The sequence below is a fragment of the Astatotilapia calliptera genome, chromosome 7, assembly GCF_964374335.1.
Source record: "Astatotilapia calliptera chromosome 7, fAstCal68.1, whole genome shotgun sequence".
Taxonomy (NCBI): Eukaryota; Metazoa; Chordata; class Actinopteri; order Cichliformes; family Cichlidae; genus Astatotilapia; species Astatotilapia calliptera.
In genome coordinates this window covers 25,114,927-25,139,534 of record NC_137428.1, presented here as the reverse complement: position 1 = coordinate 25,139,534, position 24,608 = coordinate 25,114,927, and the positions used below count along the sequence as shown (strand labels likewise).

The following is a 24,608-nucleotide window of genomic DNA, read 5'->3' as shown; positions in this document are numbered from 1 at the left end:
TTGGGTCTGACTACTTTGACTGATGTGTTTTCCCTCCAAAAGGAACTTAATCCTGATATGGATTCTGTCTCAATCTGATTTATTTGCTTTTATATGTCCTAAAACCTCTCAGTTTGTTGGCCCACAGGGACACAGAAATAAAGTAAGAAACAAAGAAATGTTTGTGTTTAAGAATCAGAACTTCTTCTAAAACATGATTTAAAAGCGTGGTTGGTTGCAGGAGGAATGATTTATAGACTGTCTAGCTTAGACCATTTTTTTCCTGTGTTGAGTTGATAAACTTCTTCACCCCACAACACAGCAGTTCAAGTATAAATCGGTCACCCACACCTGCTCGTATCAGTACGTTAATTCGATTTTCTAAAGTAATTTTGATGTGTGAATTTAGTTTTGTGCAGCAGATCAGTTATCTCCAGCATGCACTCGGTGAACCTGATGAATGTGCTATTTACTATGTTTACATCAGCCGTCAGCTCTCGGATGGCTCCAGAATTTAAGTGCAGTCTTTATAAAGTGGCGTACCAAGCAGGCGAGTGAAAGGAAGGGCCACCAATCATTTCTAACTAAACAGTCTACATAACCTCAGACCTGGATTCTGGGGTGCGCTCAGGAGCAGAGGCTGTTTCAGGCTTGTTTGGTAAATATTTCAGACACGCTTAAGCTTATCTTAGTCCATCAGATGGGTCAGAAACCAGGTGAGATCCTGTTTACTAAAAAAGCATCAAGCTTTGGCTGCATTTCAAATGGAGGCTGAACCCTGCAGCACTTATGCACTTTCTGTAAGTCTGTGTGTGTGTGCATACTTCTGTGTGCCGATTGTCATTTTATCTATATATGCACATTTGATCCCAACTACATATGTGCACCATAAATACTTTATATAATGACATTTCCTGCTGTGGGAAAATCCATCTGAGGACGTTTGCTGTATGGAACCTTTTTCTTCTGTTATGTCTCTACTGTTGCTGTGTAGTAAATAATATTAATCATGTTTTGATACGTCACTCAAATCACAAATTTAATTCACGTTATTCACGCGGTATTGGCCATATATTATTGATACTCCACAAGCAGAATCACAATGGCAAAGTGCAGACCTCAAGGCCAGTAGTCCACTTTCCAATGATACCTGAGATTGTAAACACAATGATGATGATTGGTTGTGCTTCCATCCATCTATTTCCTGCAACTTAGCTGGACGCAACAGTCTAATGCTGCCATTCTACTAGTAAAAGCAGTGCTTGGTCACTGTGGCACAGCCAAAATTATTGTATCTGTGTGCTGTCTGTGACAACTTCGTGAAAATCGCAAATATGTCTGCTGCAACTCTGTCGTCTACATTCACATTAAACTGAAATCTACACTGGCTATTTGCATTCAAAGTCCAGCCAGAACCTCAGAGAGTACAATTGTAAATTCAGAAACTCCTCAATAAATGGTAATGTACTTGCAGTTTAATTGCAGAATGACATAGGCACCCGGTAACGTTTTTATATAGGAATATGACCAGAATACAACCAGTTGATTTTAGTCCCTTATTGGAAAGAGACTCATCACAGAGTTGTTGAGCTCATCAACACAGACTACCCAAGGCTGCAATGTTCTGGCACTCTGTGTTTACAAGTTATGCAGATCTTCACCAGTTTGTCTGAAAGTGAGTGCCGTCAGTCCAAGTTGGACTGCATTTGCTTGGAGACAGGTTGCCTCCTATCAGGTGCCCTGTGCATTCACCTTGCAGTCCAAAGTGGTCACCCAAAGACTGAAGATGCTGCAACATCAAACTCTGGGCAAACACAGATTTTTTTTGCCCTCTAGTCTAAAGAAGGTTGCTGTCTTATCTCTGCTTTAGTGTGAGTGAGCCATAAGCATAGATAATATAGACCTCAGTCTCCCTAGGCAATGTGGCTGGGGAGACTCTAGCAACTTAATGGTGACATTGAGGTGTTTCCAAGCTAGCAGAAAGATGAAATCTCTTCAGCATACCCAGAACATTCACAGATGCCCAAACCAATCTCTCCTGGCTTTATTCAGTGTGGAGTATTGGCTGCTCTGCCTTACACCTCTTCTAAATGACTGAGCTCCTAAAAGATAATGTGAGGAATGGTCTAGCATATTTGGGTAAAGATTGGAAAAAATTAGAGATTTTGGTAGAAACTTTAAATTTTGTTGCAAAGTCTAATATAGCAAGAATTAGACATTAAATGGTGCTTTGAATTCTGCTTGATCAGTGCTTCATTTCTGGAAATCGAGCACCTTTTAAAGTAAGATGCATAAATGCATCTCCAAACCTCCAGCGCTGAATAACTGTACAGTGTTTAAAGTGCAGATACCAACATTTAATTTTCTTCTTTCCTTTAGCTACAAAAACAAAACCTCTGAAGTGAGCTGTTCTTCTTTTACAGCTCACTGAAAGTCAGCGGTTTTCTTTACCATACCTTTAAAGGGGACTTTTGACACTTACCTGTGTCCTGTGTTTTCTCTTACCAAGCGTACCTTGGAAGTCAGCACAGAGTTCCAGTCAGGTAGTTTGTGCTATTTGTAGACTTCTTGGAGCGTAGCCCTCTTAATGTGTAGCGGAGTTGCTTAAACTAGCATTCTTCTCTCTTTTTTTCCTTCTGCTGCGTTCATTTAACCATTATAACTCAGTCTTTCAGAAGCAGTGCACATTTGGATCCACTCACCAGCAGCCAAACAAGAACTACAACTGACTGTTATGTCTCATTAGTGCCTTATTTCATAATCGGCATATATATTGGCCAAGTGGCTGTTGTTATGTTTATCCATAGTCAGTCTTCGTTATTTTAATCTGATGGAACGTAGAAGCATGTTACTGAAGAACTGACTGATTAAAGTTTCCTCTCTCATAATGTGATGTAATTTTGTGGACTTGAAGTGTAAACAGGGGTTCCTGGAGTATAAACATGCTTCTCTGAATATCTGGAAAGCAGTCTGGACTGGACTGAGCTGTGCTTGGCTGTGGGTTTTTCGGTGGGTGCAGCTGGGATTGGCTCCGCTGACCTAGGTCGTTTTAGGCTGCTCAGGTTTTTATGTTAGATTTGCTCCACTGTTAACACAGTTATTTTCAGAGGTATCAAAAAGCAAATTTTGCTTGGTTGTTGTTGTTTTTTTAACTTGACTAGGTAGCTGTTCTGGCCTCTTTGTCACTCATCCTGTTGCATTGGCTTTTCTGAGTGCGTGCTTTGACAGGACCTGTGAAGTGAATGTCTGCATTTCTCTGCATGACTGTCTTTTGTTGCTTTAGCAACTTTGATAGGCCAATTAATTACACATTTAAACTGAAACAAATCCACAGTTTGTGAAATTATAATTCATGCACGCTGGTATGTGTTGGGACACGCATCTATCCCAGACCAAATAGTTTCAGTGCTGGATGAGTGTGTGTGAGACTAGGTGAATGAGCCAGTGTATGTATTGCACATGCATTTGTATTGGAATTATTAACTCAAATTATGCATGTCCCATTGTAAGAAAAGAGTATGCGAGGCGTGTGTTCGGCACGTTCTGTTTCTAGCATTTTTCTAGATCCTCCAATTAATTACAGCTGGCTCATCTGGTTGAGCAGATTAACCCTCGTCTGTCTCATGAGTGACACACCACTGAGCTACTGGCTTGATGGTGCAAATATGTATGAGGCGTGAGTAAAACGAAGCCTGGTTGTGTGATTTTAATTTACCGAAAGCATAGATAGTCTTAATTGTGTGTTTGGAAAATGGGTCAGCGTAAAGCAATTTTATTCTTTCATGCTGTGAAAGAATATCTTGGTTTATAGAACACTTGTAGACTCTATAGTTTTCATATCAAAGAGCTAGGCGTGTTTTCCTCTATGTACATTTATGTACAAGTCCTCCCCTGTCTGTTCTTTTGTGTGCATGTACGTGCTTGTGTATGGATGATCACATGTGTGCTATTGAGACGCCGTCCTCTGGTATCCTGGTGGGAAGCTGAACAGCTGGGCGTTAAGCAGCTTTCACTCTCACAGAATCCCAGGACATCCCAGTCATAGTCCTACCTACCCCCATCCAACGCTTCTGTCCCAGACCCCATCAGATTGCCTTCTCTGTTCCATATAAAGACGTACTAAATGTCTGTACAACTACAGGACATACAGACCACAAGCTTATCCACAGATAAAGTGTGTGTTAACAATAGCCCAGAATTAACCACTGAAGGCTGTGATGATCTAATAACGTGTGCAAAGAAAGCAGAGACAACTGCAGGGGGTTTCGAGTTCTCTGCTGTAACTTGCATATCACAGAATGAACAGAGTCTTCGTCATTATGACTACATTTCTTACTCTGCCCCTGTTTTGTCTGTATTTTTCTTTCTCTCTCTCAGACACACACACACAACCAAACCTCTGGATAAATGTGGTCACATTTGCGTATTGGCACTGGGCCATCTGTCACACACAGACTGAGGGATCCAGGCCTCATCCCAACAACCAAATATAGTCAACTAGAGCAGCAGAGCACGCTGGGACTGATCCCCTCTGCATCACAACCAACCTGGGTCGCACACACTCACAATACTCAGGACAATAAAATAGGATTGTTACCTTTGTTGGCTGAGGAGCAAAAATGTGCCTGTAAATCTGGCACCTAAACTGATGCAGACCTCTGTTTGAAAGTATAACCTCCTCACACATACAGCCTTGGGTAACTGTAGAAAAGTGCTTAAGTGACTTATTTTGTTTTTGTCTCTTTTTGCTTGTATTTCAGAGTGTTGTCCGCTGCCTGTGGCACCCCAAACTTAACCAGATAATGGTGGGAACTGGAAATGGGCTGGTTAAGGTGTATTATGACCCCGTTAAAAGTCACAGGTATGTTCGGTTTAGACCTTTTACAGATAAATCTCTCACTTTTGCCTTATCTGAAGTATGTTGTGAAATTCTCAGATGAGACTTATTTAAATAACAAGTAATTCTGATATTTCTAACCATAAATCTGGAGCGCACAGGATCATAAACGTATTCTATGAAATATTTTTAAATAGCACCATGTATAACTCTTTCCAGGGGGGCTAAGCTGTGCGTAGTGAAGAGTAAGCGCAAAGAGAAACATGCAGAGGCTCTTACACAAGACTACATCATCACACGTAAGTTTCTCCACACACAAGTGTAGAAAACAGATTTTCCAAATAATAATGTGTGTGTTATTAATTTTCACCATCCATCCATGTGCTTCTGCTTGTCCAATTCTGGGTCATAGTTGGGCTGGAGTCTATCCCATCCAGGGTGCACCTTGGATGGGCTTGTCCACTCACCTTTTTAATGCAAATCATAAATGTTCATCGGCCACTTTATTAAGTACTGGGTGGGTACTGAGTTGAATTCTTCGTGACATATATTCAACAAGGTGTTGGAAGCATTTCTCAGAGATGTTGGTCCATATTGGCATGGCAGCATCACACAGTGGCTGCAGATTTATCGGCTGCACGTGGACGATGTGAATCTCCCGTTGCATCACATTCTAAAGGTGCTCTGTTGAATTGAGATATGAAGACTGTGGAGGCCATTTGAGTGCAGTGAACTCACATGTTCAAGAAACAATCTGAGCTGATTTGAGGTTTGTGACACACCGTGTTATCTGGCTGGAAGCAGCCAGCAGATGATGGGTACACTGTGGTCATAAAAGGATCGACATAGTCAGCAAAAATACTGAGGTAGGGTGTTGCATTTAAACGATGCACAATCGTGACTAAGGGACCTAAACTTTTCCAAGGTAATATCCCCCTTACCATTGTACCACCACCAGCCTGAGCCTTTGATACCTGGCAGGATGGATCCATGCTTTCTTGTTGGTTAAATCAAATTCTAAGTCGGCTATCTGAATTTAAGAGCATAAATTAAGACTCATCAGACCAGCAACATTTCTCCAATACTCTGTTGTCTAATTGTGATGAGCCTTTGTGCATTGTGGCCTCGGTTTCCTAGCTGGCAGAGCTCACACTGTGGTCTTGTACTGCTTCAAGGCTCGATTGTGTGTTCAGGGATGCTCTTCTGTATACCTTGGTTGTAAGAAGTGCTTATTGGGGTTATTGTTTCCTTCCTATCAGCTTGAAGTGGTCTGATCAGTCTCTTCCACCTCTGACATCAACAAAGCATTTTCACCCAGAGAACTGGAGCTCACTCAATTTTTTTTTCTTTTTTTCAGACCATTATCTGTAAACCCTAGAAATCGTAGTGTGAAAAAATATAGTAGATCAGTAGTTTCTGAAATACTCAGCTGATTGGATATTTGCATTAATGAGCAGTTGAGGAGATGTAAGTAGCGAAGTGGCCAGTGAGTTTATACCGCTTTTATCATGTCACCCTCAAGTCACAGACGATCTGCTAATCTGCTTCATACAGTAAGGTAGTGGGATTTAAACAGGACAAAAGAAGTATCACCAAAACAATGCCAACCATCTTCGAAATGTGACGTGACAAGCAGAGCATGTTTCTTTTCAGACAGAGAGAACTAAAATGCCAGTCCTGGTTTACATCCGCTCTGGCTTCTCTTTCTGTCTCCCTCTCAGACACACACGCATACACAAATATTCAGACACGCTTTATCTCATGACGGGTGGAGGCTTTGTGAGGAATTAGTGAGTGTTCAGGGTGTTCATTAGCAGATGGAGTTGGGTGTGGAGTATTGAATATAAAGCCGGAGGGGCACTGTGCCACGCGATGGCCATGTGGTCTTCGGTTATGCAGGATCACGCTAGGGACAACCTCCTCTCCCACCCCCGCTGGCGTGATCCGCTGCTGGTCTAACCACACACACAAACACTACCTGTCATGCTGTCATATCACCAACACACGAGGTTGTCATCTGTTGGGTGCGTGCCTCTCACTCCTGTGGCCCCAGACTGAAGTCATAGACCTAGAGGACTGTGACAGCTGCCGACTCGGCGTCGCTGATTGGCTTCTAGGACCCCATTCAAATGCCATTTATTGTTTGGGCTACCTTTTCAAATGCATCATGTGATTTCATTGCCATGCCAACAGGGTGTGAAGTAGACAGGCATTTGACTGCCAAAAGTGGTGAGTGACGCACTTGATGCCCTGGCATTGGAAAATTAGAAGGCACAGGAAGCAAGTGATGGCCCATTGAGAAAAGCGAGGGAATCTGTTAACAGTAACCTTTTTGCTTAATGTAGCATGGCGCAGAAGAATTAACACTGATGGGACGCCTGAATGGAAAATCACTTTATCTAACTCTTTACTAGAGTGTCACCTTGTAACCCCTGAGGATAAGAGCAGCATACACACTTTCTAACACAAACTGGCTTGTTCACACACACACACACACACACACACACACACACACACACACACACACACACACACACACACACACACACACACACACACACACACACCACACACTTTTCAGGGCACCAGTTCACTCATGCACTCATGAGTTTAAGTACTGGAGGCCCTTGTTGTGATGGTGTGCACAAAGGTGTGAAAAGCAGTAGAGTGATTGTCTGAATTGAAACTTGTATTGAATATGCTGGTGTGCATTACAGCAGAAGAAGAACACAATAGGTGGGACGCTGCTGGGGGTCACCTGGGGCCTTGTTTATGAAATATAAGTGGTCAAAATTCTTGAGGGTCGTCCTTGTAGATAATGTTCAATTTCAGAAGGAAGCGCACCAAACCAAATAAAATAAACAATTATAACCTGAGTACTTTTTGGAATAGGAGGTTGTTTTGTTGCACAATGCAGTCATCTAGCTCGTTGCTTGAGATTTGTGAAGCCTCTATATGGACTTGTACATGACTAATGATGTCAGACATTTGTATTTAGCTCAAAAATCAAGCGTGTAAGTCAGTAAAGTTGAACATGTGGTCACCATCTGTGCACCTGGTGTCCTTCTAAGTCTATTTGTTCACCATAAATCCCCACAAATCTATCCAAAAATGTATTTAAATGCAGCTAGTGACATATTTGCACACTGTGTTCTCCATATCTGTGAAGATATTTGACAAACTCTGGTGATTGTTTTATCAGTTAATATAGGCGACATGAAAAACCTGTATATTCAACATTATTTTTGAGGAACGTGATGCATCCTGGCTCAGAGAACAGCTGATATGCTGGTTTGGCGATAAAGTAGATTTTAGATCTAAGGAAATAATTTGTGTACAAGTGCCTGTTTTTGCATGTACGCTGTGTATCTAATGCCAACAGTGCAGTAGGTGAAATCATGAAATGTGTTCATTTTCTTTCTGTTTCTATTTCTGTCTGTACTTTTTAAGGACAATTTCCTCGGTGCCTTGACTACTTATTTGTGTGGCAGTGTTGTGTTGGTCTTAGTTACCTAAGCAACTGATTGTCCTTGTTTACTCTGTGCGTCTCCAGCTCATGCCTTACCCATGTTCAGAGAGGCCCGACAGCGCAGTACACGCAAACAGCTGGAGAAGGACAGACTTGATCCAAAGAAATCCCACAAACCCGAGCCTCCGGTGTCTGGACCAGGTAACATGCTCTTTTCTTCTTCTTTTTTTTCTTTTTTGTTGTTGTTGTTGCCTGTTTTTAAAATTAGTAATGCAAAAACCAAAAAGTTAAGTGAACAAGAAGAAAACGAAAGGACCAAAGGTGATATGAAAAGTGATGTTAAACAAGATTAGATTAATCAGGTTTGGCTGCAATTCAGCGGCTGTTTTTGTTTTGGATGTGAGTCATGTTCATAACTGGACACCTACAAGATTTGGTGCAAGGCAGATGTGCAAACCCGTAATTGTTGGTATTGTTGCTTGGTATTATGCAATCCAGCTGATGTCGAGCTGTAACAGTCTCTCAGAGATTTACTCTTGCCTCATATTTTTTAAAGACGCCTTTTAACACACTTCTACAAAATACTACACCTAAAAATAATAATAGGTACCGTTGTGAGCTGTGTTTCAATATGGCAAAGGGCCAGACAGTGTTTCCTGTATCACAGTATCCAGCTGGCTCACCGTCTCTTCACTACCACTGTTTTTTCACTTAATCCCTCAGCACAATGTCTTTGCAACAATATAATGGTTCCACAGTGGGGATTTTTTTTTAGGTTCAAAAGACATGTTTAAGCCATTTGGAAGTTTAGGCCAATCACAACAGGTCTACCTTAAGCTGCACATGAGGCCAATCAAATGTTTTGGATTCAAGGAAATAATTGTTTTTCAATATATACCAAATAGTGTATGAGTCGTTTAACTCTTATAGAGGCTTATAAATAGTAAACACAAACTTTGCTTAAAGATAACAAATAGAAAGAAAAAAAATTAAAAATTTAAAAAATATATATATATATGCGTGTGTGTGTGTGTGTGTGTGTATGTATGTGTGTGTGTAAAATAAATGAAACAAATAAAAGTGTCAATGAGGTTGAGAAAAAGACACAAGTCTAAACTGAACAGTCTGCGAATGAAAAAAGAAGATCCACTTCATGAAAAGGTGGGATGTTTGATAGCAGGTCCTGGGTTTTTAGATTACAGACGAACTTTATATTGTTTGTTTTTTGTGAAAAATGACTTTGGATGACTGCAAGGTAACGTTTGGTGGTTGGCCGGATGCTTACAAGCAATGGAAAGAGGTGCCTCTCAATCCCCAAACAAACCTATGGCCCAGCTTCAGCAGGAAATCCCTACATGTTTTAAGTATGCGTGCATGTGTGTGTATCATATCCTTGATCCTTTAAGTTGTCCTCTCTGGAAAGCAGGAAGTTTCCCCCCCCAAAAGTTCCATTAAGTGCAGTCAAATCCAGCCAACTGCATACGGATGCTGCAGCAAAGAGCCGAGCTTGTATGCGCTGCTTTGTGGAGGGACTAAAAATTAAATATGTGACAACCCGATAATTGAAGAAAGCGTAATGTTCCCATTATGTTTTAAAGTAGTAAGAGAGTCACATCTATATTTTTAAACAGCCATCTGGAACATCCTCTCTCTTAAAGCCTCATGTCACAAACTAGATTTTCTTAAACCTGAAAACAAAGCTAAGTGGAGGTTTGGAAGTCTGCTTTCCTCCCAGATCACATGAATTTAAGTATCGAGAAAGGTTACGCGTTTTTTCCCACTGATGCCAAAAAATTAATTACCTAACCCACAAATTTCATCACTTTCCAACATCTCATTTTGTACTATAGATTAATATGTAGTACATCAATATGAGTAAATAAATCTCACACGTCTGGGATTTTCCTGTGACGCCGTGTGAAGTCGCCAAAGTTTCAAAAATGTAAAATCCCGGTTTTCAGAACTTCAGCTCATTAGCTAGTTAAGAGGTCTAATATCCACTGGTGAGAAAAGGACACTCATCATAGCCTTACATCTGCTGTTTGCCCATTATGATGATCAGCTCATGTTCCTGTCTATTAAGGTGGGGTTAAGTGAATGAGGCCCCAGTAACACGGGCCTAGAGACCGCTCCGCAACCATCCGGGAACGATTGGCAGCAACCTCTTTGTGAACGCTTTGGTTGAGGTGGATTGCTGTGTTTGCACGGACATGCTGATTTACTGCCAACTATTCAAAGTAACACTTTACTGATGTTTAGGATTCGCTGAACTCTTAGAAGATGCACAGTTTCAGTAATTTACATGTAGTTTTGTATGTTCATGAGTCTCAGCTGGATCTAATCCACTAAATGTGTGCACTGACAGGCCGAGGAGGCAGAGTCGCAGCTCACGGTGGCACGTTGTCGTCATTCATTGTGAAGAACATCGCATTAGATAAAACGGACGACAGTAACCCGCGAGAGGCCATCCTGCGTCATGCCAAGGAAGCATCAGAGAACCCTTATTGGATTGCTCCAGCATACACAGAGTAAGAGAAAAATGCATGAATAATTCACACACTGTGTCCATGTGATGGTTCCCGTCCTGCTCACCCACCCACCCTCTCTCATTATCAGACAGTGTAAGATGAGTGTGTCTGCTTTTTAGTACTGCGAGGTGTCACATAGGTAGGTTTCTTCTTACCGGTGTGACACATAAATGTTTAAAAAGCTGTACTGTTTCACGCACTCGAAACTGCAGAGCAGAGAGCAACAGACAGTTTTAGATCACTATCAGGATCCGACAGCTATGTAAGCGTGGAACAAATCTGAGCCAAATCAAACAGTCTGTCTTTCAGACTGCAGGCAAACAAGCTCGAGTTAAATTTAGTATCCTTGTGATACACAGTGTAGTAGGTAAATCAGATGAAGTACGTTAGCCTGGCTGCTCACACAGTGGGCTACTTTTCACCGTTACAGCTCTCTGGGGGTTTAAACATTCAGTTAATGCTTAGAGGTGTTGCAAGCAGCTATAGATTTTTTGTTGCAATTATGCATGTTTATTTGAAAGGTGCAAAAACAAGCACTCAGAGTGAAGAGCTTTTGCATTAAAATACACAACAACAAAGAAAAAAATGACTCAATAGTATGCACACACCATAGCTCAGTGTAACTTAAAGCACATTGTTTAAAACAAAATGGGAATAATCAGAAATCTGACAGCATTTAATGGAATTATGTCTCATAAATCTGATGTTTGTTTTAGGAGAAAATCTACCTGGTCCCAACATCACCAGACATTCGTGTGTATTTTTTAAATCTGATGATCACCTTCAAATAAACTTTTATTTTCATTCTTGTCAGAGTGTTCTTTGGTCTAAGAATTTTAGATTATTCTCTGAGGTAAACTGCAAAAACCCTCCAACTGTGTGTATTTATCTTCACACACCTGTGTAGTTTGGATGCTACTTAATAAAGCTGCCGTGTTGGCCGTGATAAACTTGTCTTAGGGTAGCACAACGACATGCCAGTGCCTTTTTTTATGGCGGTCTGCGAAGATAGTTGTACATTTTGTGCATGAATGTTTCAGTTTTTTGGACATTTTTTGCACGACTTTACCTTCATTTCTTAGAACACCGAAGAAATTTTACTAAAAAGTCACAAAGGCTGACGTTCCAGGTACTCAACGAGCCAAAGTCGTCACAGGAGGGTTTTTTTGTTTTTTTATTTTTTATTTTTAACTCACGTGCGCTGACACGATCAGTTAGTCATTTATCATAATCATAAACTTGCAGAGACTCTGGCCAACAGATCACAGGAGTGACAGTTGCTAAATAGACTCATTCAAGTCATTCAAAACATTTCAGGTTAGTTTAATGTTTTGGTGTTGAAAAATTTTTAATCTGGAAAGTTTCAGTTTACGGCCTAAATTTCAGTAAGCCATGTTTATTCTATATAGAGTAAAACTTTACTCCAGTGCACTAGAAATGTAACTTTCTCCATTACTTCTCATTTGCTCTGCTGATTTTCTTTGTTCGTACGTTTCATTGTTTTGCTCTGAAGACTTTTAAAGAAGCAGGTAAATCATTCCTCTTTGTTAATCCCTTTAGGACCCAGCCAGAGCCCGTGTTTGCAGAGGAATCAGAGGATGAGGAGCCCGACCAGGAGCCAGAATGGAAGAAACGCAAAATCTGAGAGACTTCAGTGTCAGTTCATTTTATACAGGACAGCTGACACGGTGGGCAATTAGTCGCAAGACAGAATTATTGTTGAGTACTCAGCAAAGGAGCATCAATTATGTTCCTAAATTGTACAGTATCTGTCCCCCTGACAACGCTGTGAAGCCTTTATGTGTATATATGTGCACTCTTCTGTGTTAAGGGGAAACCCATAAATCAGAAAGGATTTTATCACAAATATCATTTTCTTTAGGCTTATGGTCCTCTCACTGCAATTCATAAACTTCATAAACAGTGGAAAAACTTGGCTTTTTACGTCTGTTTAGATTGTATGTACTTTATTTTCATCGCTCCCATTGTCCTCTCACCCCACATCTCCAGCGTTTGCTAATGCCTCGTAAATCGGCTCCAGATTTTGCGGTCTAGAGCTGTTTGTCATTACGAAGAACAGTTTGCCACTTTGTACAAAGTAAATTACTAAGAAGTACAAAAAAAAATCCATCCAAATTTACTTTGAGACGTTTTAAAGGCTTTAATGTTTCTACAGATGTACTTTTTTGGTGGGTTGCGACAAAACTTTATCAAATCATCTGTTTATTTTAATTAAAATTTTTTTTTACACCCACCTAACGCCTTAATAAAAGACTTGCATCCAAATGTCAAATTGTATATTTTATCCAAAGTGAAATGGTTTTAAGAGCTGATTAAAGGGAGATCTTTGCCAGATACCTTTTCTGTGCGGCTGTGGATGTAAAATACACAGCACACAGTCTTATGCTTTAAAATCAAAAAAACCCCAAACATGTTTTGCCTTGTTTCTTACAAATAACATAATTGCAAGTACAGCAATGTTTATTATGTAAACCATCGTTATGTTGAAAAGGTAAATTTCAGCAGTATCTAACCACATGTTAAACGCAGTATATGGAAGTTTACTCGGTATGCATCCCACGTACACATTTCATTTCCAGCGCTGAGCTGAGTCTTTCTCAAACAGCTGTTCTCAAGCTGAATGATGAACTTCCACAGTCGGATTCCTTAATTTCATTGTTTTTCACAGAGGTCCTGTTTCCCTGTGCATTCATACCTTTTTCTTTTCTTTAGCAATCCTTTGATTGACCTGGGTAGTGTCTAAAATCCTTCAACTGACAGAGAAAAACCACAACATACAGAGTTAATGAAAGCCACGTTTGTGTTCTGTGTACTGTGCATCTCTCTGGAATGCATCGCCTGCCTACAACGCACTGGCTCTCAAATGTATCTAGTTTGTAACAAGATTAGCCTGCATAATGACAAACAGGAGCCCCGCAATACGTGACCTGTCCACGGTGTGCCCCGCCTCGCAACCTATGGCAGCTGGGACAGACTTAAGCCCCGACCTCTAAGACCCTGAATTGGATAATAAAATGAATGAGTGAATGTCAAAAACTGTAAACTAATACTACACCTTTTTTTAAAATCCAGATCTGGCTTTTGGTTCATCTTTTTACCAAGTGGCTTAGAAAGGGCTATATATGTAGAGCAATGTGTCCTAACTAAAATTATAAGAAGACAAATAAAATGTCTCTGTGTCCTGGCAAGCATCCTGTGGCCATGAAATGAAACTGAAGAACCAGAAGAAGAAACATGGATGGACTGAAACAGTGAGTGATGTATTTAAAAGCATCTAGAGAGGATACTGGCTTCGTGGGAAGAGGCTGACGTCAAGCTCTTCAGTAGCAGAGTCCTCAGTCAGCAGCGGGAGGTGGGGAGTGATTGCAGTTTGATTCAAGTGGGACGGTTGATCAGTCCGTCACTGTGTGAAAAAGCGTCTGGCACGCGAAAAGGAGAAGCTCTGTGTAGGCCTAAAGGTAGAACCTTTTATAGGCCTATAAAAGACTAAGCTCACTCTCAAATTCAAACATTTTTTTTTAATTACAGTACCATTAGTGAATATCTGGGGGGATGAATCTCTATTTATATTCCTGGTCAATGCAAATATTTCACAGATCTCGTTTTCATTGGAGCATCTTTCTGCTCAAGCAATGAGACTGAAGACAACCTCTTTTCTGTACTTAGAGGTAAAGAGGTGACCTTCAGGTTTGTTAAACAGCAACTAACCAGTTGTCCATTTAGGTTCACAGTAACCAGGCCGAACAAAGGGATTAGAAGGTGCCATCAGGTATACATTGCGTGAACTCCTTGCGTCTGTGTCATGACTCACTATCTGTACCTCTGCCACCTTCTCATCGCCATTTACATATCTTCTCTGCACAGTGGAAACAGACTCGAGGAGCTTGATATACAGTCGGTGGCACTTTTCTGCTGGCTTTTGTTTACTGTACGACTCCCGGGCTCCCGTTCAAGAATTCAGAGCAGAAGGGGGATGCCACACTGCGGAGGCCATCTCTCAAACCATCCTCGCATTTCTCCCCATTTAACCCAAATTTTTCACCCTCAATTTTGCTTGATGCCTGTGTAAACATTACCCTGCAAATTAGAACCATCTGGCACCGGTGGATCATTGTCGTACATGGCACAATACCAGGAGACATTTTCATTTAATAGAAACAAGTTTAATTCTGTAAAAAGTTATAAAATGAATATTGTACAAAAATAAAGTTTGCCCAGAGCTTTGGTTCTGTAACACACAACAAGTGAGACGACATGACAGTTTGTTTTTTCTTTTCCACAGAGGTGATAGCGGAGTGATAACAAATGTAGTCCTTTTCTTCTAAAATTAACACTGAGGATTCCTTCGCATCTTTACACTTTTGCATCAAAACCGGGGTACTAATCACCGATGAGACGAGTGCTGCAGTTCACACTCTTTAATGTATGGTGTGGAAGAGTAGCGAGGTGCTCTGGAGGCTTCTGGGAAGCCTCCACATTCCCATCTGGGAAGGCTTATGCACGAATCAGTTGTTAAAGGGGAAGATGATCCAACTGATGAGGTATGCTGTGATAAAAGCTAGACTTTTTTTCCCTGTCTGTGTAGTATTTGGCCTAAATTCAGCTTGATGCATTGGATTTGTTCTGTGTGGGGGGATTACACAGTAAAGCTGGCCTGCTTGCTGATGGGTGGGCACAGATACCTTGGTCCCTAATCCGTGTTAACATCAAGACCTACTCGAGGGCTCTCTTTGTTCCACTTAAAACTACCCCCTTAACAGGGCACACAAACGCGCTTTTTAAAGAGTCTCCTTTCCTTAATGTATATTTCTTCCTAAACTTTGGGGACAGGTGGCTGGACGGGTACACCGAAAAGCCCACTGAGCCTACCAATCATTTACTCAGTAATTCCAAAACATACTCCTTTGTTGAGTCCTTTGAGATATTCATATCAGTTGTGTGATGACATCCACTACAGCAGCTAGATCTTCCTTAAACTGCCTTTGCCGGTGGGGATATTTGGTTAAGACTCATGTTAGAGGATCACTTTCAAATCCCCTTTGAGGATAAAAAAAAATAAAAGACCTGTCTGTCACAGCTCAGACAGAAACACGGCCAGCCCCGTGAACTTTAAGCCTACTGGGACGGTTATCGCTGCAAAGCCTTTTGCTCAGATTTGGTGCGAGGCCAGGGCGAGGTTTCAGGTAACGCGTGCTGACAGGCAGAAATAGCAGCTTCTGTACTGTGTGACTCAAAGGATGGATCGTCAAAGGCACCTGCAGATCCTCGCGAGACCACACCGCTCTCGTGTCGACTGCAGATTGAAATTAAAAGTCATTATGGCTTATGGCTGGAGTGACGCCGAGTCTGTCCTGGATTGTTGATTTTAAAAAAACAACACACACACACTTTATAAACAAACAGCAGCAAAGAATTATTTGCTTCCGCGTAAACATAGTGTTCTTAAAGGATGCTTTGAATGGGAGGCTGTACCCGGGTGACGTTTTCTCCCTGTCTTAGTGTGGTCACATTAGCGATAACGAGGTGAACTACTCAAAATGCAACAACAGATCAGCTCTATTTAAAAAAAAGAAATCTTCTATTGGTCCCCTCCTCTGCTTCTCTATCTTTCCTTAACGGCTAACAATGATCATTTGGATCTGCTTGAGAAAGCCTGGAATCTAAGTGACATAAATAAGCTTTGGGATCGTGGGAGTGTTTTAACAGGTCTGAGTCAGCTTGCATGGTTTTACTTGAGAAAATGCTCTACTTTGGCATTATCCAGGACAAACAAAGCTTTAAATAAATAAAAAAAAAAGACACTTTTTTTAATAAAATGGATTGAAATAAATAACAATAAGTTAATTCCATCTTAATAAATATACCTCTGACACACGTATATACTATATGTATGCATATAGGTTGGGTTTTATGTAGATGTGTTGCACAAAAAAAGAAGAAAAAAAGTCTTTGCTTAACTCCGATGGGGTTCCTTGGCTCTGAATGTAAATGCCAACATCCAGGCTGGAAGTGTTTCGATTGCAACTGAAGCTCGTCAAATCTCTGGATTCATCTACAGTCTAAAGAGCCAGCTGTGGAAAAAACAAAACAACTGATGTTTCTTCTACTCTCACCCTTTTTAGATAGCACAGTTGGCAAATCTGAAAGTGTAACAGTATTTAATCTTCTGCAAACTGGTGCACACCTGATACATTTTGTTTTGCACGTGTTTGAACAGTCGAGTATGGGATAAACGCACAGTTTCCTTTCAAGCGGCTGTTCCAGTGTCTTTCAGGCGGTCTCAGTACGCCTACCTGCTCCTCCTCTGATGACTACTGACAAAAACAACAACAACAAAAAGGAGACAAACACTCCCAATTTGACCTTGTGTACACATGTCCCTCTCCAGCGTGAGCTTGTAAAGGATATCCTTAGTCTGCTACATGCCGCTCATGTGACTTCTTTAAACACACCCACACTTCCGGGCAGAATGCTTCTTCAGCGTGTGATACACCACATTGTCGTCCAGAAAAGACAGGTCGTCGTCAAACGCGATCGGCCGGCAGCAGGTGCGAGAGGGTGTATCCTTGTCCAGCTTTTTGTTGTGCGTGAGGTTGTTCAGGATCTTGTCGTAGTTGGTCTCTGCCTCAATACAGGGGCCGCTACAGTACCGGAAGATCAGCTCCTCTTTAGTCTGGTAGCCCAGCCCCAAATCCGTCACATTGAGGTGGACTTCCTTTAGCAAGCACCCCCGCGTCTGCACAGATATACTCTCTTTCTCCTTCCCTTTCTCACCTCGTCCTCTTTTGCCATTTCTACTCCCCCCTCGGCCCCTATTACGCCTCCTGTCACCGTGTCCTCTCCCCTCCTCTCTCGCGCCTCCTGTGTTTGCCGCTCCTCTCTTTCTCTGCTCCTTCTTTCCCCTGGAACCGCCGCTGGTTTCCGAAGATCTCCGCAGTCTGCCAATGGTAGCCTCAATAAAATCCATTACGTCATCAAACTGATCTGGATAGGGACCTCCAATGTCATCTGGAAGAAACAGAAGGGAGAGATCTGCTTATAAAGCTGCTTTTATAAAGCTCATATCCAGGCTCCCGCTGACACTAAACAGTTTTCTGACATGTCAGCTCTACGATCATCAACTATATTGTAATTAATAATTTACTGTTTTGAAAGACTGCATGAGCAGATAAGATAAAATTTGATAGATCGTTGTGGGAATAGGAACACATCAACCACAGTGATAGTACATGACATTTAAAACATTGCACAACTAACAAAAAGACACACACACACAGACATGCGCACATTTACTGTAAGTAAGACATTATCTTACTTACAATCTCATCATTTTAGAATGAGACAGTCCAATCCAAACTTTGCCTGCTGGCACCTCCAAAAAGGTGCTTGCCAAGAAACTGTTCAGGCATTAGTCCTAAATAGTAATAGACATATGAAAATAGTATCTCTATTGTCATCTAACTATGTGCAGGAAGCACAATATTCGAATTTTCAGATGTGAAAAAATAACACTATCCGAATGTAGACTGTTTTTTTAGACAATGCACAGAAATACTGGCATATGTGCTGCTCAGACGCTCAAGAAGAAGTCTTGAGTGGAGGAATGCAGAGCAGTCCAGTCCAGAGCAGCTCAGACGTAGGTTTACAGGTGCCCTGTTTTAACCTCTTCCATGATGGCTGCTGTGTGATGAGTTGGAAGCTGAAGGTCAGAGGTTGTTGTCAATTTCATTTTCAGTTCTTTTTCAGTCAGAGATGGGAGGAAAAAAATATAGGCATGCAAGGGCAGACTTGACCTCGGATAAATAATGCGGTTACCCCGCTGCCATGCAACCCTGAGTCATTAAAGGTTAACTCTACAGCTTAAGTTAATCCAGCAGGCTTTCACACAGGAACCGACTGTATTGATACAGTAGGCACAGGCCAATTACACCACCTAGAGAGATGCATTTAAATCTCGGACGGATGTAATTTTAGAACGCCTAGACTTCAAAGGCCGAATAAGAGGAAATCATATGCTTTGACTCATTCAGATGAGGCAGATTGCAGTCTGCTCAAAACTGAAAACATGCACCAGCACAGCTCTCTGCCATCTGCTGCGAGGAGTGATGAGGACTGACTGAAAGGCTTGGATGCTGCACTGTTACATGTTGATTCTATTACAGAGTAACGTCTCTCCTGGTTGAGTGCCTGCAGCTCCAGAAACAGTGAAGTGTGCATAAAGATAATGAAGACATATTGCTCTCAAATGAAGAGCTCAAGTCAGCGTGGGTGTGTCACCAAGAGGTCAGGCCGGCGGCGTGTGATGTCTGGCAGGTAGTGTGGTGTGTAACAGCCTTTAAACTGCAGTATCTCCTATCGCTCCTCTTTTACCTATTTGTCTGGCAGAGCGCAGGCCATCTGATCTGCCTGAGCTTCAGAGCCTGTTGAGCCACAAATCTAATATATCAGGTGAGCTAGGGCCAATCTGTTTAGACACACCTACCCTTTGATTTAGACAAACCCCAGCATCTCAGATGACAGGCAGGGTGGCTACAGTTTACACCTGCTAATCGACTAGACTAGCAGCAACAAATGGGGGGATTCGCTGTGCAAACCTTGCCGGAGTTTTACAGAGTTAACAGTTAAGAAGTTTGCTTTTTAAAAATCACTGAACACAACAATAAGATCAGATCTAACCGCTGATTTTCTGGTGTCTGCAGCTTCTAGAACTTAAATGAAAAAGAAACAAGCTTTTTATCTTTACAAACCAAAAAGACCCATTCCCTCTTTGGATCTCGATTGTTGCTTACAGTATCTGAGCATAGTTAATGTACTTGGGTTGCACAGCAGATCAGTGATGTAACCCCGGCCCAAACAAAATATGAGGTGGCAGGACAAACTCTTGTCCAAATGTTCCATTCCTTATCTAGTTCTTGGCCGTGTTTCACGTCTGCGTGAAGATGTTACAGTGTCACGTTGATCCAAACAAAATAAATTCCTGCCCACTGTCGCTGTTAAAATGAGCATAAACACAGAACTCTCAGTCGGTGCTTCAAACTTTCCGGTGTTGTCTGTCGAAAATCCTCATGACCTGGCCCCTGTTCTCTAAACCACACCATAATTTCTGAGCTTTGGCAGATGGGTAAAGGTTACGGGTCTCTAAACCGCAGAGAGGCAGAGGTGAATATAAACAAAGGGAGAAGGGGGTAGTGTTGAGAATGACCCCATGTTTGGGACTGGAGCTGTTCACACTCTTATTCTTTCTGCTGGATTGTTTTGACATCCGTATGATGCAACCCAAAGTGCCAATAAAACGCAAATTAAGATCTTCCGTCTGATAACTTGCCTGTCTGACAGCCTTATCAATATGGGACTCTCCACTGTGGGCTCAGCATATTGCCTCGCTTATCACTGCGTGTGCTGTTTCCCAAGTGTAATTAGTCAAGGAAGACCAACATTACATATGCATCAAATCAACAGGGTAATATGCCTGGATTATATAATGGTTAATTGCATATTATTACATTGACATTGCTTTGGACAAACAGTACATCTCTTATGTGACACCCATACAGCCTAATTACAAATTCAAGACAGACTACACATCTTACAAAAACATACTTACACTGATTCTCCTTTGAGATCTCCTGCAGTCGGTGGTCTTCACGCTCAAACGATGGCGCTTCGTCCTCCAAAGAAGGCAAGGGCACAGAATCACTATAGCTGCTGGGGAAATAAGTCCTCTTGGCTGGCTGAGTGTTTTGGTAGAGAGGCCTTGTAGCAACAGAGCTCAGGAGCAACAAACACATGGCCAAAACATCCCATAACTTCATCTTAGACTCAGTTCCTATGAAGAAAGCTGCAAACAAAACAAAACAAGATAATATTTTATTTTAAATCAAAACAAACTGATGGGTATAAAAATGGGCAGAGTGAATATGAGCCTCCTCTAGTTTGTAATGAAGTCAGCAAAGTGTCTGAAACACTACTGTTGTGGCCAGACCTACCCTGACTCATTCTTTATTAATAACTGTGTCATCATGTCAAGCAGCTTTGATCCTCAGTTTTTTTTTCTGTGCATGTGCCGTGAACGTGAATATCAGAGTGAAGCTGCCAGAAAATGTTGATTCACATTTTTTAAAACAAAATAAATGAGCATATTGTGCCGTAAAGGAGCAAGAATCCACAAAAGACCACAAATGAAAGCTAAAAATAACAATGCAGGAATGCGCAAATCTGTGCGTAAAAGTACTGTTTTAAATGCGTGATTAAATAGAAAGCTACTGATGGCAGACTGGTTGTATTTATTCACGCTGCGTTAAAATCAGCCAAGCTCTTACTACTTGTGAGAGACTGGGAGGGTGCGCCTCACAGGAAAAAAAAATGCGCTGCTTAAAGCACGCATCGAAGCATTTTGGCAACGATTGCCTAAATAGTAGTGTGAGTTGGCCAGATGGCGAACCCCAAAGCTTACGTGACTCTGTCTAATGGCATGTTGAGTCTGCAGCAAAACTAAACAGTTATGCATAGATAAATACTGGCTCAGACATACAATACAAAAGTTCTACTGTCTTTATACGTGTGAAAGTCCCGTCGTTCACAGTCACTATTTGTTTTTTATCTAAATGCGCACAGACAATCCGAAACTATAGGCAGTATTTGGTGTGACACTCTGAAATGAGAAAATAAAAAACAGACTTACTTACCTTAAATATGGCCCATGCAGACCTGAAACTAGCTCGGCTTTTAGTGGTAAAAATCCAAACAGAAAACGCCACTCACTTGATGTTCCCAGCTGATTCCGCTGCGTGAATCATTTCAACAACCCCAGCACGAAAATTTCCTTCAAGCGAGTTCAATTTCAGTTTGTGTCCAAGCGGGAGAAAAAAGGCTGCAGTAACGCACCAGCTATGTTTTTCATATTCGGACTCAGCACACCGACCATCCACGCGCCTTTTCACACTTCAGAGTCCAAAGGTAGGTGCTGAACAGAGCGGACCAAGTGCCACTGCGCCTTGGGGGTACAGTTGCTGCCGCTGATTAATTGGATGCTACGTTTCCACGTTGGAAATCCGAGAGAGGGCCACCATCTCCAACTGAAAGGAGTCCAATGAAGACATCAGTGTCTCCAGCACACGAGCACGGCGCTAAAAAGTGCGCAATATGTTTGCCAGAGTGCCCGATCGTGTAGTCCGACTTTTGATATAACAGTCAAGAACCTCTCATATCCAGAAACTGCGTTAAAATGTCACAATCGCCAACATTTTATACAAATCTCGTCAATGTAAACAAGAAGCCCGGCGATATTTATTCTCCATATTCTCCAGGTCAGCTGGTGTCTATGAACCTCGAAGGGTGTCCACACGCATTTTCTTCATATTGGACTGAGGCACGACAGATGTTTGCGCATAACAACGCGCCGGGCGCAGAGAGCAGTTTGGAGAGATTTATAGTTAAGTGCGCTCTGACGTTTGGGGGCAGTTGGTGTCCGCCCCTCTTTTATAGATCCCTGCAAGAGCAAACAGTGGTCCACATATCTCTCCAAACCACCCCTGGAGCCGTGTTTGGAGGAGCGCGGTTTTCAGATGTCTTGGGGATTATGTCACACATCCTGATGTCCCCGGGTTAGATTTCAGTAAGCGGAATGCGATTTAGAGATGTTCTGTTGCGATCCATGTTTCTAACCTGATCTCCTCACTCTGTGCGCCTCGGCGTCAAGTTCCGTCTCACGGCTACAGCACGTCTCAAATGTGAGGTTACTATCTCACTTGTTATTTACTAGAACGAAATTGTAAATACCAGCAGACACTTAGCTCATGCACATATTCGCAATTTCTCGAACTTCAAAACTTGTTACACAGAAATTACATTCACAGGTTAACAAATTGGAGCATTTTGTCATTCAATACGCGGTTTTATATCCAGGTGAGCTCAGGCCAACACCACGCAGACCACAAAGAAAGGACGCTGCACTATTTAAGATATGGCACCCGAGAAAGCCTTTCCATCTCCTCTCATGATTTACAAGCTTCACTTGCCTTTTATCTAACGCAAAACTGAATTCCACCAGTAACCCAGCCCTTCAAGAATTAAAGTAATTTTGTGTTCGTGCGCCAGGAGAGACCCGCTCCAAATGCAGCTAGACACACTTCCAAGAAGCGCTCTGGTTTTAATTTAACACGTGAAATGCTGCTAATGGCTGTTCAACAAAGGGAAGAAAATCTAGCGCTGTCACTTCGAATCCACGCTGACCTGTCTGCTTCTCAGAGGTATTAAGGCTCATATTTGTTTGCTCCTGGTCTGAAACTTCTTGTTGATACATGCTTTCATTCAAGCATTTCTGTGCGCCCTGCCCAATTCTAAAGTGTCTGTATGGTACTGAGCCAAGTCTTCATTGTATGGATTCCTCTCTGTCATGTTCTCGCATGGTTTCATTGTATTAAATGACAGCCGTGAACGGTTCATTTGTCATCATACAATCTTCTCAATTCACATGTTATTTTTGTTTACAGTTTTATAGTGAGTCATATTGGAGCTCTTAATTATTTTATACAAGGGCAAGTCTCTCACGTGTGGTTCTTTAATGTTTTAATGTTACGATCTCTTCAAAAATGGCGTTGTTCTGCGTAAAGGAACACATGGGCCACAAATGAAGAAATTCCAAACATAGTTTAAGACTCCATATTTAAGCTTTATATGCTGGCTGATGCTTATGTTCACATTTGACAATGTAACACAATCACACAAATCTGCTCATCTGTGAAATAAAACTGAATAACATTTTTTTAAGGTCAATGGAAAAATCAGACTGTCAAAAAAATGCCACTGTGATGTTTTCCTGCCTAATTGTTCACACTGATCAAAACAGGAACAAGCAGGTGTAGAAAATGAATGAGAGACAGTCGGTGCTTATGTAAACAGGCTCAAATGTACGGATGTAATGTGAACTTGCTTTGAGCAGATTACAATAAAAGACTGAGTCACCTAAAAGCGGAGCCACTTGCTAGACATGCACGTTCAGTTTAGGGAAGGAAGTTGGGGGAAAAAAACAATTACACTACATATTATCTCATATTTGTTATAAAAGCAATTACTGAATAACATATGATTATTAGATTAATTACATGTTTTGATCTTTTTTTTATTTATCTACCACACCCTTACAAATGGCTACTACACTGCCTACAACTACTACAACTACTACTACATGCATGTACAGGGTCCACTTGTACCTTAAAAACTGAGTTGGTCATCCATCCATCCATCCATCCATCCATCCATCCATCCATCCATCCATCCATCCATCCATCCATCCATCCATCCATCCATCCTCTTAACCACTTATCCAATTAAGGGTTGGAGTGGGGGATGCTGGAGCCTATCCCAGCTGTCACAGGTAGTTGGTGTACAGCCTCGACAGGTTGCCAGTCTATCGCAGGGCTAGCACATTAGAGGCGATACACACAGAGTCACCAGTTATCCTAACATGCATGTCTTTGGATTGTGGGAGCAAGCCGAAGTACCCGGAGATACCCCATTCAAGCACAGGGAGAACATGCAAACTCCACACAGTGGGTGGCTGCATGGCCGGCGTCATGGTGCATGGTTAGCACTTGCCCCTCACAGCAGGAAGGTCACAGGCAGCAGAGAATCTTTCTTTGTGAAGTTCGCATTGCATGGAAAAATTATTCAACTGCATTTTTTTTGAGTTGAAACTGACAGAGCAGATTATTCAACCTCTGTGTATAATTTTTATGAGCAATTATTAAGTCCATATTTAATCATTAGATTCGGT

General features: G+C 41.7%; 2 protein-coding genes across 3 annotated transcripts in view; one reads left to right on the top strand and one right to left on the bottom strand.

Annotated features, from left to right (window-relative positions):
- The window catches only part of wdr70 (WD repeat domain 70), a 42,730-nt gene extending 29,631 nt beyond the window's left edge, over positions 1–13,099 (top strand). The window contains exons 14-18 of the mRNA XM_026173847.2: positions 4,740–4,840; positions 5,036–5,115; positions 8,370–8,486; positions 10,651–10,813; positions 12,374–13,099. Coding sequence (XP_026029632.1) covers positions 4,740–4,840; positions 5,036–5,115; positions 8,370–8,486; positions 10,651–10,813; positions 12,374–12,458 — 546 coding nt within the window. The 3' untranslated portion in view covers positions 12,459–13,099. The remainder of the gene's footprint in view (positions 1–4,739; positions 4,841–5,035; positions 5,116–8,369; positions 8,487–10,650; positions 10,814–12,373) is intronic.
- Positions 13,100–14,975: 1,876 nt separating this feature from the next.
- On the bottom strand, positions 14,976–22,289 carry gdnfa (glial cell derived neurotrophic factor a). Of its 2 annotated transcripts, none has more exons than XM_026173863.2 (3): positions 21,596–22,289; positions 20,439–20,672; positions 14,976–17,842 (listed from the first exon to the last, which is right to left on the bottom strand). In XM_026173863.2, exons 2-3 carry the CDS (start codon positions 20,644–20,646, stop codon positions 17,277–17,279), a joined length of 774 nt encoding a protein of 257 aa, XP_026029648.1. In that variant the 5' UTR covers positions 20,647–20,672; positions 21,596–22,289; the 3' UTR covers positions 14,976–17,276. The 2 variants fall into 2 exon arrangements, with proteins under 2 accessions (XP_026029648.1, XP_026029647.1); XM_026173862.2 differs by having other exon boundaries at positions 21,520–22,287.
- Between the last annotated feature and the right edge of the window lie 2,319 nt (positions 22,290–24,608).

What these genes read in the sequence shown, in the direction of transcription:
- gdnfa (XM_026173863.2), bottom strand. Translation starts at nt 20,646, where the DNA reads ATGAAGTTATGGGATGTTTTGGCCATGTGTTTGTTGCTCCTGAGCTCT. An exon ending in GATCTCAAAGGAGAATCAGT is followed by an intron (nt 17,843 to 20,438) that starts GTAAGTATGTTT and finishes TGTTTCTTCCAG; the next exon opens with ATGACATTGGAGGTCCCTAT.